The following is an 18,416-nucleotide window of genomic DNA, read 5'->3' as shown; positions in this document are numbered from 1 at the left end:
TGAGTACGGGTCTCTTTCTTTCTTGATTTCTTCATTAAGACATGCATACAGACCTAGAATCGGAGTGATGTTGTGTGCTCCTTGAGTCGATATCAGTAAACATCGAGTCAGCGACAGTTGCGGCGAGATCCTGCTCCTTCTGCATCAACAAACGGGTCATTATCCATCACTGAGAATCATTCTGATCGAAAGTATAGAAGTGAGGGGTGCACATCTGTTGAAGACTGAGCAAGCAATGGGTATAGTATATTCTGGAGTCCACTAACCACTAAGTGAAAATCGGTGAGACACGATGCGACTTCATCACTGCTCCTTTAATTCACGAGATCGTGAATCGCCAGTCTCCTAGAGGCGCAGCACTAACGGTCCAGCGACGGAGCACAATCAGCACAGCGTTCTATGCTTATTGGAGAGAATTTCACCCACCTGAACATCTTCCTTGACACGCTTCGCCGCACCTCTTTCGTCATCCTCGCCTGCATGAGTCACCTTCACCCCGATCCTCTCGTACGATGATGAAGACCGGGGACGTTTGAGATCATTTGGCGTCATTGACCCGACATCAGTGTCGTTGGTGATCTTGAATGGTTCCTTGACCCTGATCGACGTCGACGTGAGTTTGGGAGGAGAGATCATCCCTTTCAATGATAATTCGAGCTCGAAAATCCTGCATCGCACGAAGCGTCATTTTTGAGATCTTTACATGATGGACACAGAGATTTCACTTTACTTACCTTCTCTCCAGCCTATGATTCTGTGGCACATAGTCGTAAGCTCTCTTATAGAGCTGTAAAGCTCGTTCCAAATCCCCACTAGAACCGTTCCAAAATCAGTCACTAAGTTATTTGCTGTATATCTGGGAAGCAGCTGAGTTGCAGTACTTACGCTTGATGGTATACCCTTGCATGACTGACGAGAGTCTTCCCCCAATTCACCCTCGCCTCGTCATTGAGTGATGCAATATCCGGTCCGACGTTGTCGTCACCAGTAGGGGACGGCCCCGAGACGGGCTCAATTGCGGGAGCGAAAACAGCGGCTTGTGGCAGCGACATTTGAGCTCCTTGAGCGAGGTTCTGCGCCGCCTCATTCTCTTCTTGTGCGCCTGTATGCTGCTTGTCCTGGTCGATTAAACGATCTGAGAGGCAGTCGCTCTGGGCTTGCTGCTCCTTTGCCTTTTCGGCATCGTCCTGTTGTGTATGCTTTTCCGTGACTGTTGCCGATTTTCGATTCGCAACCTTCTGGATGTCCAGTCAGAACTCGTCAATCAACAACATCCTGTGAGTCATGACTTTGGCTTTGCAAACCATGTCGCACTCACCCTTCTATCCAGTTTCCCCTCGCTCGTTCCCGATGCCATATTTTCCTTGTCCGCCTTACCGCGATTTTTCCCTCCAGCCGTTCTGTTTCCAGCAGTTCTCACAGGCTTAATGTTTGGCGCCAACGCGGATAAGACGGGACGGCCGAGCGATGGCCGACCCATGAAGGGGACATTGGGGTCGGTGTGAATCCTGAAAGGAATAAGCCGGTCGCACCGTGGTGCGTGAGGAGGAGGAACCTGTGATGGTCGGCGAGAGGGCGGTCCGGACAATCGACGTGCTGGCACTTGGGAAAGACGACGAGAGCCTTGTACGCCCAGCTTGTTGATCAGACGATGTCTTGGAAAGCTGATTACTGTGACGACTCACCATTGCCATCGACCTGAAGACGGTTCTCTACCGCTGTTGACTTTTTCGCAAATCTTCCAGGAGCGTCGACAGTAGTGTCAGCTGGCTGATTGAAGGCCAATACTCGCTCACTGACTGTAAAGTATTGATGGTGTCCCTTGCAAATTTCTCGCCTGGAGCTAGACAGCATATCAGAAGATTCTGCGAATGCCCTTCCAGTGCGTCTGAGAGGTCGAGAATCCAATGAGCTTCGGCATGACAAGGATGGTCTCATAGAGTATCACCCTCCTCATTTACCTTGTAGAAGTCGGGTCAGTTTCGACTCGCGGTACGGTACAAAAACTGTGCTGTCCGCTCGTCCTCTCTGCGCTTTCAAGTTCAGAGCGTCGACAATCTTTCCCAGAGTAGTAAGAGATGTGTTGATCGCCGCACTCTGGACATGATCAGCTGGAGTTTTCAAAACAAGGTTGGATGACTTGTAAGCTGCTCACTTCTCGCATTCGTTCGCGATCATTACCTGTAAGATTGTTGTTCTCGGAGCCGGCAAGATCTGTGAGCTGAGATTGGTCCGCCATTCATCAGTGGTTAATGTGTCGCAAGCAGCATGAGACACTTACGCAGATCTTTCCAGATCTAACCTGATTAGGATACTCGTTGTTTCTGATCTCAATGTGGAGTGTGAGAATGGCGTGGGATCTCGACGAACTTGAGTTGAGCTTGGTAGAAGCTGTCTTGCGGGTTTTGGCAGCAGCACTGAGCGGATGCGTCAATACGAGAATAGTGCTCGTTGTCCGATGAAAGCAGCGGCAAAACTCCAGCAAGTATTACCAGGACACCGAGCCAACAGAAGATCATCGAAGTACTCACTCATACTGCACTGTGAATTGCTCCTCGCTCTCAACCGGATGGACCACAAGATCGGCGACGATGTTTTGGCCGTCTGAGCTGGTTCGTATATCCCTTTTTCTTGGCTGATACTACGTCAGCAACTTGACCCTCTTGCTTGCTGAGGCTTGCATGACTCACATGGCCAAGAGAACCAAGGAGATCGTACACCTCATCTTTCAGAATTTCCTACCATGAAGAAGATTGTCAATCACAGTCTCACTTGCGACAGTGGCCGTGGTCACGTACAACGTAAGAGAAAGACAGGCTAAGGGTAGACTTCTTAAGCTGAGACCGCTTCTGAAATACCGCCTGAGTGCTTGAGGGTGAGCTTTCACTGATGGAAAGTAGCCAAAGGTGCTCGAGGGCTGAACACTCACATTGACTATACGAGGAATGATTCCAGGATCTTCTTCGTCTCCCTGCATAGTCTAGACACGCTGACATTAGGAGGTTACGGTGGGCAAGACGTTAGTCGACTCACATGTGTCTTGCCCGAACCGGTGACGCCGTATGCGAATATAGTGCAATTCTGAGATACAATGAGGTGAGCTGAGGTTCTCATCACCCAAATGTCTCTGTGGAGGCCTCTCCAGCTCACAATGCCTTGATAAGCTTGCTCGATGCTGTGGGACCTCAGTCAGCATCTCTCGTCATGAGCTGTCGTGAGCTCACTCACAATGGGGCGATCGAGTCAAAGACCTCTTCTTGTGTACTGTTCACATCATGACATTTCTCAAACCTGAAAGAGCCTTAGCGATGGAAGCAGACGTGACAGACCGACACATAGTGACGTCGATGACTCACTCAAAATGGTACCTCTTATCACCCTGTGAATTCAATGCGGAGATCTTGTTGCCCTCAATCTTGATATCTTCATCATTGATCTTACAGTCGTTACCATCTGGAGCTGGCGGTCGTACACGAACATGACATGCAATTGCCTTGGACATGGTGTCAGACTGGAATGTCGAAGAAACCAATGGTGAGGTCGAAAGAAGAAGAGGATGGAGATGGAGTGAAGCTGAAGAAAAGGGATGCAACGTTGAGTGATGGGAAAGAGGAAGGACTCGTTTGGAGGGTGTCAACAAAAGTGGAGGTCAAAGCGATCTTTTCCTATCAGTCAACCTTCAGGCACCTGATTCTGGAAAGATAGTCGCGTGGAAGCTGTAATCCTAATCTCCTCACATTACTTGTTCATCCCAGAATATGCATGGTCATGAATGCCTCGAATGCAAGTATGCGTTGACCGTAGGCATGGCGCAACGCCGATGCTCCTACGTGTACGCAAGGTGGCGGAGCACTTCGAGGCCAACTGCTCGTTTGTAGCTTGATGTTTCTACTTTGGACGCATTTGGGCCAGAAGCATTCGTGCGGTACAAGCAAGCGATCACGACCATTGGGCGTCCTTGACATGGCACTGTTCGAGTCATTCACACGATCCGTGCTGAAGAGAATGCTATGAATGCGACTCTGTCTCTATATATCAAACTTCATGTCACCTCGACAGCCCTACTCGGCGATACCAAAATGGTCCAGCACGCCTATTCCCACCGCTCTTGACGTTGCCCGGTACGGTTAGTACCATATCGAGGCTAAATCTTTGGAGGCCATGTTTGCGCCCTGCAAGAGAGCTTAACCCCTGGAAATTCAATCTATAAATGAAATGTTCGGCACCAAATTGAATCTACAACTCTACTCACCCTTTGCTACAAGCGGGTCAGTGGGAAACTGCACCCACATGCCTGAGGTGTCCAGGCGTCTAGATCCTCGACGGACTTGACGGAAGTTTCATCCATCGGACCTAACATTCTCGGGATACCGTACTTTCCAATGATATTCCCGGGCACAGCGTCTGCACGCCTTGCAGGAAACCCACCCTCGAAATTTTCCTGCTGGGACCCCAGTACCTGAAAATCCCGGTTAAAACCCTGAAACATTCCGACTTTACCCTTTTGCCCGCAGACACATAACACGTTGGACGGTTTCCCTCTGACGTCTGGGCTGAGAGTAAATAAATGGAGCAAGAACGGGATTCAAGCCACTCGGATTTTCAATCGTCCATGTTATAAATTGTGAATTCAGGAACTGCCACGAGGCAAGCTGATTTTCGAGGTCTGAAAGGTCCTATCAGATGGGTTCGGGGGCTTGTCAATAACGCATCGACAGCCAGGTTTGAGACTGGGGTGGGTGGTGGGGTGCGGACTGGGTCTGGGTCTGGACTGAGAACAACGCAGAGGTGAGCGGGGAGAAGGGAGAAGGGGGAAGAAGGATGAGGGAACATGATCATCAGCATCAGAGAGAGAAACCCTTGAGGCGAAAGCGAACGAATTTCCTGCGAGGCAAAAAGTTGCAGGACCTCATGTTCGTAACGACCCCGTTTTCCATTACTTCTTACCACCTCGACCTAGACCACCCCTAGACCACCCCAGATTGACCACCACAGCCGACCACACGACGCTCTTTTATCACGTTTGACGAACATTACATCTCCTTGTTCTCTTTTGAACATCAACTCGACGAGAACGACGACGACAACAACAACAACAACAACATCGATACAGTCACTCTTTCCTTGTCGACTTGGATCACAACACTGACACTCATTCGTGCGCCCTTCCACAATCTGCCGAAGACAAAAGAGCGAGTACCTTTCACTCGGTGAGTCAGTCTTTCCGCTCCACCTCGATCGCATACGGGCTTGCAGTTGGCACTCTAGCCGTCAGATGGACCGTGCGCAGAGTGAACGAGAAGATTTGGAGCTGATCATTCTTCGTTCCTTCCTTTCGACGACGTCACAGTCCAATCTCCTTTCGAATACGCTCCACTAACACCAAACACCTGACTCTAGTGGTCAATTCTCCTCGTCGAAGCTTCGACAACCACAGCTCTTTCCACCATACTACACTCGTTACCAACAACAATCACCACGACATACACTATATCAACCAAAATGATCGCCGCAACACTCTTGACATCTCTTGTTCTCGCTCTCCCCTCCCTTGCCTTCTCCGACAAGAATGTCCATGAACTCTCCCGATCTCGTGCTAGGGCTCACTTTGGCAAGCGTGTCGCCGAACCCGAACCGGTGGACGTCGGCGTCGACCTGTCAATCGCTAAACGAGACTCTTTCAACGGTCGAGCCACTTTCTACGATGTCGGTCTCGGCGCTTGTGGAGGATACAACGTTGCTTCAGACTACATTGTCGCTCAGAACTCGGCTCAATACGGCGGTGGCTATCCGTGAGTCACCCGTGCTTTCCCAGTAGGACTGCGACCTGGATGTGGGACTGATCTGGTACGATCACTCAGCGGACCAAACTGTGGAAAGAGTATCACGATCAGCTATAACGGCAAGACAGCCGTGGCCACAATTCAAGACGAATGTCCTACTTGTCCGTACGGAGGTTTGGACATGTCTCGAGGACTCTTCGACCACTTTGCTGTGAGTGTGGCTTTCCGTCGCGGCTGCAAAATCCGAGCTGACAGTATGTGATGTAGTCTGAGGATGTCGGACAGTTCTACATGACTTGGTGGTACAACGATGGAAGCAACGATCAACCCGCCCCTCAACCCACTACCACTTCCACCTGGGTTGCGCCCACCTCCACTTGGACTCCTCCCACTTCCACCTACACTCCTCCTACCTCAACATACACCCCTCCGACCTCGACTTGGGTCGCTCCTACTTCCACTTACGTCGCACCAACGTCCACCTATGTCCCCACCACCGAACCTTCCACCTCCACCTCTACCTTCACCTCGTCAACAGCCTCTGTCAGCGCTTCATCATCTTCCTCAGCCACTGTCTCTGTCGTCTCCGCAACTGCATCGTCTGGTCTAGCCGATTCTATCATCGCGAGCAACGCAACTATCCCCGAGATCAGCAACTCGACAAGCACAACCAGCGCCGAGACGCCTTTGGCCACTCAGGCCGATGTCCGACTAGGTAACTTGATCCTCTTCAACCAAGCGGTCACCTTCCTGGGGAACATCGTCGTGGTCGGTGCCGAGAAGTAGAGGGAACCTTTTCGCTCTTCTTCTGCAATTGATACTCGTCTCTTTCACTGTATATATCCTCTTTCCGCTTACTTTTTGGGCTTTTCTGGTATTAGTCAGTCATTCATTCCATTCGACTCATTTTACTGTATATAATCAAACCTTCTGGAAGGTGTCTTCACCCAGTCTTCTACAATTGCATTCCCTTCGGAGAGTCGTAACGAAATCCTGTCTGATTATGGTCGCTCGTATCTCTATGAGGGCCGGGCCGGTAGGAATACACACAAAATGCACATACTTGCATAGTTCTGCTGATTGTCGGCCACCGCAGTTCGTGGAAGATATTGGCGACATGACTCATCGAAAACCCATCTATTGAATGAAATGGTGTGATCTCAGGCATGGACTGCAGTCTCCGAACCTTCATTGAACGACGTATAGTTACCAACCACCTTTTCCTAATCCTCCGCTTCCTGAGCTGCCTTCTCCGCGTAATGTCTCCCCAACACCCTCTTCGTGAAATGTCCAAATGTCTCGCCATCGGGCCCTATCACATCGTCCACATCGGGCTGTAAGAAGAATGCGAACGTTTCTCTCGATACCGGTTGTAGGGAGGATGTGGAACCGCTGACGAAATGCGGTGTGGCGGCGAGCCTGTTAGATGTGAGGATAGAGAGGGCTTCGCCAGTTTGGAAAGCTACACTCAGCAAGTCAGCTGGATCACGTATGTGTTGTATCGTCTAGGAGGCGAACCTAGACAGTCCTCTGGTATTGAGACCTTAACGGGCGTGTCACTATTCCGGGGATAGATCCACAGACCTGTCGTATCAGATGGTGCGGGAACTACCTCCGAAGGTTCTGTCGCAGTAAAATACATTGCAGAGCCTACAGATCGACCATACGAAGCAAAAGTCAGTCCATCGTGGTCAGTTGTACCAGAGCTGACTCACATAGTCCAGTAAGCAGAGAGTGATCCAGGTGTGTACCGCAAAGTGCGTCATTTTGAACAGTACTGGACGGACTCGTTGAAGGTGGCTCGGGATAGTAATGCAGCAATCGAGCTTTGTTACATTTCGATGAGGCGATCAAAGAAGTGATGGCGCCTTTGTCATCAGCCAGCGTTGGTGAGACTGTGCGCCAGGAGGCTATGTCAGCTCAACCCCAGCACACAATAAAGGTCTGAGATTCAGCACGTACCAAAGCTCTCGCAAGCCTTTGCCAGAGCTATACCAGCATCGAAGATCACTTTTCCCAACCTAGCACCTGGATTGAGCAGCTTTCCCACTCATCTGCGCTAAAAACTTACGATTTGAAAGTGTCCTCAAACTCTTCCAAGCCGTCGATACTCTTGGGCCAGACATTACCCGCATAGTACTCTGGATGTGCTTTCTTGAGTTCGTTCGATACTGGAGGTTCGTCCAATAACGGATTGGCATAGTACGATCCCTTCTGCATATCGGGTTTCTAGGGGACAAGAGCGGACAGTTGTCAGATCTATCACTCTGACATGAATGTAGTACGCGACATATGCTCACACCGTTCATTACTTCTTTTCCGTGAGACCATCCGAAGAGATAGGATGTCTCCGGTCTTGCAAGCTTTTCCCTCTCAGACTCGGGGAGGTCGGCGAATCGACGAGCTAATCGAAATAGCTTTTCTCTGAGCTGAGGGAACACGGGCGGAAGATCTGTTCATCACAACGACGAACAAGTGATCTCGCAACGTCAGTCAAACTGCCAGATCATGTTCGCTGCACAGGAAAGCGAGGCATACCGGATATGAGGATTATACCTAGACAACCGGGTCCTGAACCCAGAGCTGAAACGAGCTGTTCATGGACTTCCTTTGAGTTGGCGACAAGAGTGGGGTAAGATACACGGACAGGCGTGATACGCTGTCCCGCGTCTACTGTGGAAGGCATTGCGCTCCTTGCTCGTGGTGTGGAGTGGAGCTTCGGTTTCGGTGAATGAGAATATGGATACTGAGACGAGACACAGCAGCGAGCTCTGCTCATCTGACAACATTGATTGATTGATTTCACGGGATCAGATTCGCTCACTCTCGTCGCGTTTCTCCTTGACTTTGAAACATTCACAGACAATACCGAACGGACAATCTCATCACTGTTAACCTTCATTCTCAGTTACGCTATCGCTGATACGCTAATCGACCCTGCTGATTACCAAAGCTCCTCACAGAGTCAATGGCGGGCAGCTGTGGGACCCGGGTGCAAGCCACACGACCCTCGAGGCAAGCTTATCGTCGCCTGTCAACCCCGTGTTGATTCATCTCCCGCGCAGTCTGAGACACTGAAGCCTCCTTGTTTACTCAGCACTCAAACCATAATGGATATTCGCAAGCGATCAGCTTCGAGACAACAGTCTGTCGTACTCAATGTGGGACATGACGTGATTTGATTGGCAGAGGCTGATCGATCGCTCTCTCTCTCTCTCTCTCTCTCTCTCTCTCTCTCTCTCTCTCTCTCTCTCTCTCTCTCTCTCTCTCTCTCTCTCTTCCGTCGGATTTCTCGCTCAGAATGTGTCTGTCACTGGATCACCTCGGTTCAGCTCCTGTCTGACGAAATGTGCCTTGGATTCCAGCGGATGTTCCATGCAACTCGCTCCGATCCCTCACGTGGGTCGGTCATCGCATGGCGGGAGTGATCGGTTCCTAAGTCGGCTGTACATGGCTTACTTTTTGACTGACTGATTGAAGTGGAGACTCTCAGAAGTCGCCCTGATGCTCGTTAGGCTTGGTCACGATATGTGTCAACCGTCAAAGGCATCAAGGCTGATGTCTTATCATTATCGCCTCCTCCCGTAAACGCCAAGGTAAGGAGGATAACAAGTACGTTATGATACAACGTCTCCTACCCCTGTTTCGATCACTGGGTATATGATCGAGATGGACATGATCATCATCCGTACTCGCATTGTGTGTCAAGCAGTACGACCGTGATGAGAGGAGATGTATGGACCGGATACTTAAGTGACCTGGTCAATCTTTGAACGATCACAACCTTCTCCGTTCTAGAACATCCAGCTACCACCAGTCATACAGCAAACTCAACCGATTGTGCAACTCGCCAAAAACCCCGACTGTGGTCCTTGTCATCCGACCGTTATCTCGCATCACATATCGCGGCTGTCATTCGCCCTCACCGGCCGAGCGACCGCTTTCCACTTGCAGCTTGTCTGACATCAGAATATAAATATCGTTTCGACAGACTCAGATCAATACTGGAGCCAAAGTCAAGATCGTATCATCCGTCTAGAGCCTCTGGAAACATAGTTGAAACCTGATTCACAGCCGAACTCTTCGGCTTCTCTGATTCGTCGTCCGCAGTTCATTCAACCCCTTCCAATCCAACATCTCCAACAGACAAAAGGAATTGATTGCATGGAATCTTTTCCCCTTGAAAGCCCTAAATCCGATTGATTACTCCAACCCGTGTTTTCAAAATATGTCACCATGCAACCGTCGAAAGCAAAGCAAGTCACCCTCGCTAGGTCAAGCAGTCTTCTATCCCAGCTCGCTCCCACCTCCGCCTCGTCGATCGTCCAAGATAGTCCCTAATTACAAGGCTGGCTCTGCTTCGCCGCCTTCTCCTACTCGGTCACCTTCGCCGAGATATGCCAACGCTCTGGGATTATCGACACCCCCAAGACGATTGCCTCCTGCTGCGACCTCCAACCCCATCTCGCCGCCTTACGAAGGTGCTTCCGAGTTCCCATTCCCTTCTCAACATGCGAGTCCAGCGGGCAGACTCACGCACTTGTTTGACGGACTGACTTTCGCTACTCCACAGGGCGGAGCGGACACATACCATCGACTGTTATATACGACCGGCTCGGAACCCGACGTCAACATTGAAACTCCCAACGCCATTCCCTTATCCGAACTCATCAACGAGTCTTTATTGGAGGAAGAGAGGGCGGAAACAGGTCTTCCGGAAAGTGCAACGCTACCCAAGTCATTTCAGCAAGCGCAAAAGCAGTCTTCCATCCCCATGTTTGGCTTCCCTATCGCAGAACCGGGCAAACAATCATCAAACGCAGGTGCTTTCCCACTTGGATCTAGCTTCATCCCTCAAAATCGGGCACCGGGTGCTCGTCAACTGTCGTGGTCGGCTTTAGGTCCTCGTCGAGCAAGTTTACCACATGTCACATTACGAGTCAACAAGTCCCCAATCCAAGAAAGCTTGTATATCCCCCCTTCCCCGCTCACAAGTGGTATACCTTCGCCTGTCCAGAATTCTCCTCTGACCTCGATAGGCTCTCCTTCGTCGAGTGTCGACTTTGACTTTCAGACCCAGCCCGAGTACAACGATGTTTTCTCACCCGAATACAGTCTCGATACAGGGTCGACTATAGTTCCTCACTTCTTACAACAAGCGCAAGCTCAGCTGTTTACACCACTCCACACGAACTCTCCTCTACCAGTTTCCCAGAATGTCCTTCAACTGCAATACACCGATCTGTGTGCGGAGCCTTCGCTTTCACTTCCGGCGAGACAAGCCCCAATTGTCACTCCTCCTCCAGAACTTCCCAAATCCGAAGTGGCGGCCTACCATCTACGTAACCGTACGCTGAACCCGTCTTTCGCGAGACGATACGAGATCCGAGACGAGCTCGGTTCTGGCGGTTTCGGCTTCGTCTGCTCTGCGATTCAGACAGGTTACAAGAACCAGGCAGGGCTGGAAGTGGCAGTCAAGTTCATATTCAAGGATAGGATTCAGGAATGTGACTATGCGATGTTGGAAGGTGAACCTGTGGAAAGTTTCGTCTTGAGCAGGTGTAGACATCCCAATATCATCAGATTTGAGGGATTGTACGAGGACAAAGAGTTCTTCTATCTCGTACGTGTTCTCTATCCTTTACATCCATCTTCACTGTGCGTCCTCGGCGCTGACGACGTGGGCTTGACCATCACAGGTACAAGAACTCCATGGCGATCCTTGGGCACCGGGTCATACGCTCGAGACTGCCGAATTGCATCCTCACAGTCTCAGTCCACTCTCAGTACCCCAAATCCCGATCCCTCTACCGGCGCAGATCCCGATACTCAACCCGCCCCAGACCCCAGGTTCAGCATTCATGTTCTCCCCCGTGTCAACCATCGATTGGTCCAAACTCAGTCCCAGTCCTAGTCCAAGTGGATACGCAAAGGAAGGCGGAAAACGACCAAACATGGCAAGGAGAGCAAGCTACGATCTGTTCGAGTGCGTCGAACATCAGAGATTTTCTGAAGAACAGGCAAGGAAGATCTTTAGACAGCTTGGCAAGTCAGAATCATGCGACGAAAAAAAGTGATGCTGACGTTACCCGTCGTAGTCGATGCTGTTGCATACCTGCATAAAAGGGGGATCTACCACCGGGATCTCAAAGACGAGAACATTGTGATTGATCGAGATCTGACTGTGAGTTGCATCGGACCCTTCGTGTCCCCCGTCAAGCTTGGCGTCTCACTGATATCTGAACTTCAGGTCAAGGTGATCGACTTCGGTTCTGCCGTGATTGAGAACCGTTCCTTCCCGCCACTGCTATACGACCATTTCCGGGGGACCATGTCCTACGCCTCTGCCGAAGTCCTCAATGGGCGGCACTATCATGCCGGTCCAGCCGACATCTGGTCCCTCGGAATCATCCTGTGTATCATCCTCACTGGCGAATCCCCCTTCCCGAACACTTCGTGGGCCCAGGTGGGAAGGATCAAAGTGAAGAAACAGGTCCCGATGGCCGCGTTGGATCTCATGCAGAAATGTCTCTGTACGGATCCTAAGGAAAGGGCCAATATCGAACAGGTAGAAAGACATCCGTGGGTAAGAGGGATGTTGACTCATCGAGGTAGTTTCAGTTGATCACGATTAGAGAAGACCATGATGTTTCTCTGGGTGTGCCGATGAGAGGGCGAGCGAGATGGAGACGGCAGAGGAATGAGGGCTTCGAGTTGCAAATGTATACTATGAGATAGCAATGTTCCCGTCCTTTCTTGTGGAGATTATCGTCCGTGTCAGTTCGTAGCCGTGCAAGGTAAATCATGTTTGAGATATATATATGCATGGGTCTGGTTCTCGTTGTTTTAGCCTTACCTTAGCGATTTCTCGATTAAAAGTCACACCTAGTACCTCGCTCTTCGTTCAGCGATATCACTGTGGTACTTCAGTCTATCTAGAGCTGCGTCAAGCCCTTCTAGATATCCGTGTTAAGTTCCTCGTTATTCTCGTTATCCTCGTTGCCCTCGTTATCCTACATATCGTGCTGTCCCGTTGTGTGATAGGGCTCATTGACTGAAGCCACATTGACGATCGTGACAGGAGAGTGCAGACAAGTTCTCACAAGGACTAGTCAACGCAGACAAAGGTGCAGAGTTCTTATATTCCAGACTAGTGATAGTGCGAATCTGACGTGTAGATGGGTAGCTACAAAATCTGAATGGTACAAAGTGAGTGAGGGCATCAGGAGAAGGATGGCTTTTGGAAAGAGCAGGTCCTGAAAAGTGTCTGTTCTCACATGGTCAACTCTGTTGTCCCTTATCAGCTGCAATCTGAATGGATGTGGTAGATCGTCAAGGACCTTGTGCAAAACAAGGAAGCCCAGAAAGATCCTAAGCATGCAGGACTGGAATGAAGTGCCCTCCAATTCTGCATCTTTAAAGTGGAGGTTCGAGACGCGTCTGTCCATTTGATCGATACTCGCAGTGAAAGCTCTCAGTCGAAGGTTCTACCCTCCTTCATCCGCCTCTATTGTCTGAAATTGCTGCTCACCCATCACCTCCGTTCGTCTGGGCGCGCGGCTGCTGTCGAAATGAACTCGTATCCCCATGAGGTGGGTGGTCATACTGTCATTGCCTGAGAAAGCTGATCGCCTTCAGTTCCTCGCCCATCCCCAACCGTTGATGTTCGTGGCGGGTCTGACTCCCTCGCCCCGAGACCGTAGCTCGTCAACAGCCTCAGCTTCTGGATCAGGTGTCCGTCGTACTTCTGGAGGTGCATCCAATCTGCTAGACCCGGCAGCCGCATCACAAGGCCCTGCCGCCATAACGACACCGGTGGCTTCCCCGTCACCTGCCAAAGCGGAGCAGTTACCGTCGTCACCACCTCCTGATACCTTTGGAACACTCTCTCCGTCCATTGGCGAGAATGTGGAAGAGGTGGAAGAGTTGAGCGGAAGAGATCAAGAGTTCGAAGACCTCGTGACGAATCTGAGAGGAGCTTTGATGCCATCTGGAGGAAAAGGAAAGGTATGGCTCGCGGAGAAAGAGAGGAGGGATTTCAGAATACTGCTTGTTGACAAGGTAGGTAGAAACAGCGTCGGACGGACGAAAAGAAAGCTACTGACTCCAAGAAGGGGGTACGATTACCTATGAGGAAACTCAATGTACCGTCGTCTTCTGTCCCGCCAGGCCTCGCCGATCCTCCCTCTACTCCTCATTCGCCTCTATCGCCTATGATTGCCTCCTCGCCTCTGTTCCCTGACGGTCTCATAGCTCCAGTATGGGTGAGAAAGCATGCAGAGCTTGTGCCCTCGGTGCTAGTTCTCTTTCTTCGATTATACGAAAGTCCGCCTCCTGGTCCCGGACTGGAGACGGTTGAGGTAACTCAGCTACGAGAAGGGGAGAATAAGATGAAGGAGAAGGAGATGGATGAGAACCTTGTTCGTGAGATCGGGGAGAGAAGGAGAAGATTAGGAGAAAGGGGCATCAAGTTGACGGTGGTGCTCATGGCGAGCGCCGCAACCCTGGGTGAGGTTGCCTCTTGATCGCACATTGCATACCTCAAGCTGAACTCACTGACATTGCTGAATGTAGATTCACCCTCTCTCGATGCTCGATTGTCGTACCTCCGCCGAGCTTCTTCACTCTCCGCCAAAGCTTCTCTATTCGTTCTCACACCTGTTCCAGCCGACCAATTACCTGACTTCGTACAGTCACTCCAGGAAGCACTATACGATTCTGCGATGGAGTATTACTCGACTCACGCCAAACGTGTTAGAAGGAAGAGATCACGAGTCCCGCTCAGTCAGATGGGAGTCTCACCTGTCATTACTGGCGCTGGCGCAAGAGCTTTAGGACCTCAAGGATGGGCGGTGAGATATGACTGGAAGGCTGGATGGTTCGCCGAGGTTAGAGGGGATTTCGATGCAGCCAGACGGTGAGTGACTGGCCGCAGGAGTAACAAGGTAGAATGTTGATCTCTTGGTACTAAATCATCAGGCACTATGAAGACTGCTGGAACGAACTTGCAAAGATGTTCTCATCTACAACGACTCTGCCCCCTCGAACAAAGAGGTGGGCTGAAGCCAAGGTTCTAGCCGACTGCGTGGCTGTCAGAGTATGTCTCTATCCACATCAAGTCCAGCGTGGTTCCGTGGCTAACTAGACTGAAGATATGCAAACTCATACTGTACGAAAACGAGGGACCGAAAGTCCTGAATCCCTTTTTCGTCCATCTCAAGCGCTTCGGTGATCTCTCGAGAGGCTGGGGTATAGGCGAAGAGACCTTTGAGTTCTGGAGTTGGATTGCTCGTCAGTGAGTGCAGAGCCGTCAGTCAGTCCACAGTTCAGCTCATTCATGAAACCAAAAGGTACCGGATATTTGTCGAGCTAATTGAGATGGGACAACAAGCTGGACTTCGAATTGCATCTCTCGCACCACCAGTGTTCCCAACCGCAGCGTCGGCAGCAGCCCCTCCCCCTCCCGACTACTACATCACCCCTATTTCGTCCAACAACCCTTTGCAGATTCTCCAACAACCCGCATTCTATTACTACACCGCTGCCTGTTGCTCAATACAACGTCAACAACGCTATCAAGAAGCGCTGGAGGCAGAGGTAAGTGTATGCTCACGATTTCCTGAGTATTGCTGATACATGTGTGAGAAGGCCGACGCACTCGGCTCAGAAGCGGGAGCGGCATCTGGATATGTATCTACCGCACCTGGATTCGCAAACGAGAAGAAAGTCGATCACTCTGCCTTGATCATCGAAGTCAGTACACTATCTCTTATTCGAATGCAGCTGTCGATTCTCACGCTGACTTGTACGGGATCAGCTTTTCACAAAGGCATACTCACTTCTCAAAGATCAGCAATATGCTCAGAATCGACTGGCACTCTTCGTCGCGTTTAGAATTGCTGAGACCTATTGCCAAAGTGGACAATACGAGATGGCTATAAGGTGGATGACCCGAATGTTTCCGGTGGCTGCAAAGCTGATATTGCGTTCTATGAAAGGTTTTTCGATCGGATATCTCAGAGTTTCAAGAGGGACAGGTGGACACCAATCGTGCGACAAATCAGACAGCTGTGGTACGAGTGCGCACAGCGTACTGGCAATGTTGAGAGTGCAGCGAGATTGTCGATTGAAATGATGTGTCCAGGTGTGTTCTCTCCTTTTACAGTCCCCGATGCTGTAGGCTGACAGTCATACAGACAGTGGAGTGGAAGGAGAAGAGCGATCCGCATTGCAGGAAGGACTTATCTCTCTCCTCAAGGTATGTGAGGCAAATCCAGTCAGCTTCCGAAGGCTGAATCGTTCGCTTGTGCGGCGTGTACAGACAACATCGCCCTCCGATATCGGACCTGTGATTGTGGAAATGAACGAAGCCTCAAGCTTGTGTAAGCAAATTGCTCGTTTGCTGCTTCGACCAAGGCTGACCTTTCTTCAAAGTGGACGTTCGCGCAGGATTTTGGCGGTCCGAATCGGTCGTGTCCAAAGCCGTACCGTATCAAGTTGTCCTTCGATGTCCCGCCAATGTCGATATCGGTGAAATACAGTTTTCCTCGCTTGTCATATCTTTCGGCGATAACAGGTCGGATGATGAGATTGTCTCAAACGAGGGCACTGATCTCGACAACGTACAAGTCGTTAGCATTGGTAGCAAGAGCACACCCACACTGCGGTGGACACCGGGGAGAGTAATGGTAATCAACGGCGAGGTAGACGGTGACCTTGCAGGCGATGTCCACGTGAGTGGTCCGAATGCTGCATGTTCAAAGGTGACCTAACCTATGAATTTCGAATGCCTAGATTGCGACTGTCAAGCTGTCTCTCAAGCAAGGCTCGTGGGATCTTGAGATCCATTTCACGCCAGACGAATTATTAGAATGGACGACTGAACATGGGCGGGTAGTGCCCGTACAGAGCCTGTCATCCTCTGTGCTGTAAGCATACAGTTGTCAGACGTAAGACAATGTGAAAGACGCTGACTATCGTGACAGCTTCACACCTCGTTCACACGAAATAGATGTCGAGATCACTCATCATCCGTCCGCTTTCGTTGGCGAAGATCTTCGTGTGGAAGTGAAGGTTACAAATAAAGATGACCGAGAAATGGACGTGGATCTCTCGGTCTTCCTCCAACCAGGTGATGAGGATGAAGACGATGGTGAGCACCGCGAAACCGTTGTGTGTCATCCATACTTACCTTGCCTCACGTGTAGGCTCTACTTTGTCACATGGAAGTCAGCGAACCACAAGCCTGCTCAAAGACATCTCATTTGGTCTCATCTCTCCCTCAGGATCGAGGACTGAAACAATCGTCCTTCGCTGTCCTGCGGAATCGACCAAGATTGTCGATCTTTCCATTCAATCCACTGTCAGATCACAGACCACTAAGGACCTGCCGAGTGGGGGGCATGGAAGCGATTCGCAGCGCACAGAAGAGGTCAATCGTACAATTGCCATTCCTGTTTTGAGACCTTTCGATGTCCAGATGGGTGTTAAATATACACATAAGGGGAAGACAGGAGGAGAGGCGTTGGTAGATATCAGGGTTGGTGTGTTGAGCCCTAGAGGTGTGAAAGTGGAGACTATCGATATCAAGCAGGTCGTGAGTATTCGTGATCACCTCATTCGCTTATCGGCATTACTATATGTCTCGCAGGGGAACGAAGAAGGAGTTAAACTCGTGTCTTCATCTCTACTTGGAGGCTCTTTCGCCCCGCAAGGTGAGTCCCATGTATTGTCAGCGGCGCGTTGTGGCATACTAATCAGGAAATATCTGCGTCAGTTTGGGATCAAAGTGTAGAGTATGCCATATCGGCGAGCTTCAACCTTGCGCCGGGACCGAGAGGTGCGATGGGCAATCCGACCAAGGTTCCCGCAGAATTGTTGTTCACTTGGCGAAGGTGTGTCGTTTGTTCCGTTCTTCGCAAGGAGTACATCGTCCATAACTGGTCGAATTTTCCAAAGACTACGAGCTCATGCTACGTGTCGACATAGTGATTCAGCCGCAGAACCGATCTCCACCTCACACCCTTTGCCGCCTCTGATACTACCTCCTCCTACAGACTCTGTCATCATTCCTACTCTTCGCCTCCCCTCCCCGCCATACTTGACGCCTCACACCCCATTCTCTATATCGTTGTCAATACTGAACACTCATCCTACTCATCCTGCCAGCACACTGGCGGTGATCACGGAGACAGCCGAAGGTTTCGTCTGGAAAGGCGATAGAGCATTCACGGTCCCTTCGCTCTTGCCGGGAGAGGAACGGGCAATGATGTTCGATGTGGTCTGTCTAGGAGGGAGCGGATGGGTGAACTTACCGAGGATAGTAGTTTGGGAAGGGGAGGGTGAAGCTAGGGAGGAAGTGCGAGTGAGAGGCGGAGGAATGGTCTTTGTGAGGCCGTAATGTGAGGTTCTGATCAAGAACACTTTCTCGCATGTCTTTCGAATGACATTCGTCATTATTGTGAAAATATTGATCGTTCGCAAAATAAGTCATACGAGGTCATAGATACAAAGATGTTGTTACAATGTACAAATAATATCGGCATCGCTTCATCCGTCAAAAGGGAGACGACTCTCGAATTGGAATTCGTCAATATGGAAAAACGGGATATCCATGTACCTACTCTCGCCGAG

General features: G+C 50.5%; 5 protein-coding genes across 5 annotated transcripts; 3 read left to right on the top strand and 2 right to left on the bottom strand.

Moving 5' to 3' along the window:
* Positions 1–314: 314 nt before the first annotated feature.
* Positions 315–3,502, bottom strand: IAR55_000416 (uncharacterized protein; the record flags this gene model as incomplete). Its single annotated transcript, XM_066943552.1, has 18 exons — positions 315–359; positions 427–667; positions 735–812; positions 886–1,238; positions 1,319–1,623; positions 1,686–1,738; positions 1,801–1,888; positions 1,962–2,097; positions 2,156–2,221; positions 2,282–2,417; positions 2,532–2,641; positions 2,691–2,738; positions 2,799–2,861; positions 2,930–2,980; positions 3,034–3,081; positions 3,151–3,175; positions 3,229–3,291; positions 3,357–3,502. 18 exons carry the CDS (start codon positions 3,500–3,502, stop codon positions 315–317), a joined length of 2,055 nt encoding a protein of 684 aa, XP_066806094.1.
* A 2,000-nt stretch (positions 3,503–5,502) lies between these two features.
* Positions 5,503–6,569, top strand: IAR55_000415 (uncharacterized protein; the record flags this gene model as incomplete). Its single annotated transcript, XM_066943551.1, has 3 exons — positions 5,503–5,792; positions 5,862–5,994; positions 6,051–6,569. 3 exons carry the CDS (start codon positions 5,503–5,505, stop codon positions 6,567–6,569), a joined length of 942 nt encoding a protein of 313 aa, XP_066806093.1.
* A 437-nt stretch (positions 6,570–7,006) lies between these two features.
* IAR55_000414 (uncharacterized protein) lies at positions 7,007–8,562 on the bottom strand (the record flags this gene model as incomplete). The annotated part of the gene is made up of 7 exons (XM_066943550.1): positions 7,007–7,245; positions 7,302–7,433; positions 7,499–7,678; positions 7,746–7,804; positions 7,855–8,012; positions 8,084–8,235; positions 8,322–8,562. 7 exons carry the CDS (start codon positions 8,560–8,562, stop codon positions 7,007–7,009), a joined length of 1,161 nt encoding a protein of 386 aa, XP_066806092.1.
* Positions 8,563–10,011: 1,449 nt separating this feature from the next.
* Positions 10,012–12,408, top strand: IAR55_000413 (uncharacterized protein; the record flags this gene model as incomplete). Its single annotated transcript, XM_066943549.1, has 4 exons — positions 10,012–11,406; positions 11,483–11,828; positions 11,882–11,967; positions 12,034–12,408. The coding sequence occupies 4 exons, from the start codon at positions 10,012–10,014 to the stop codon at positions 12,406–12,408; spliced, it is 2,202 nt and encodes a 733-aa protein (XP_066806091.1).
* A 946-nt stretch (positions 12,409–13,354) lies between these two features.
* On the top strand, positions 13,355–18,183 carry IAR55_000412 (uncharacterized protein; the record flags this gene model as incomplete). The annotated part of the gene is made up of 18 exons (XM_066943548.1): positions 13,355–13,375; positions 13,422–13,844; positions 13,898–14,291; positions 14,358–14,700; positions 14,763–14,880; positions 14,936–15,078; positions 15,134–15,380; positions 15,432–15,536; positions 15,601–15,725; positions 15,782–15,927; positions 15,980–16,041; positions 16,105–16,165; positions 16,218–16,516; positions 16,578–16,711; positions 16,769–16,935; positions 16,991–17,497; positions 17,560–17,677; positions 17,772–18,183. 18 exons carry the CDS (start codon positions 13,355–13,357, stop codon positions 18,181–18,183), a joined length of 3,825 nt encoding a protein of 1,274 aa, XP_066806090.1.
* Positions 18,184–18,416: the final 233 nt, after the last annotated feature.

The sequence above is a fragment of the Kwoniella newhampshirensis genome, chromosome 1 (genome assembly GCF_039105145.1).
Source record: "Kwoniella newhampshirensis strain CBS 13917 chromosome 1, whole genome shotgun sequence".
Lineage (NCBI taxonomy): Eukaryota > Fungi > Basidiomycota > Tremellomycetes > Tremellales > Cryptococcaceae > Kwoniella > Kwoniella newhampshirensis.
Note: the sequence above shows the minus strand (reverse complement) of the source record. Positions and strands in the feature narration are given on the sequence as shown.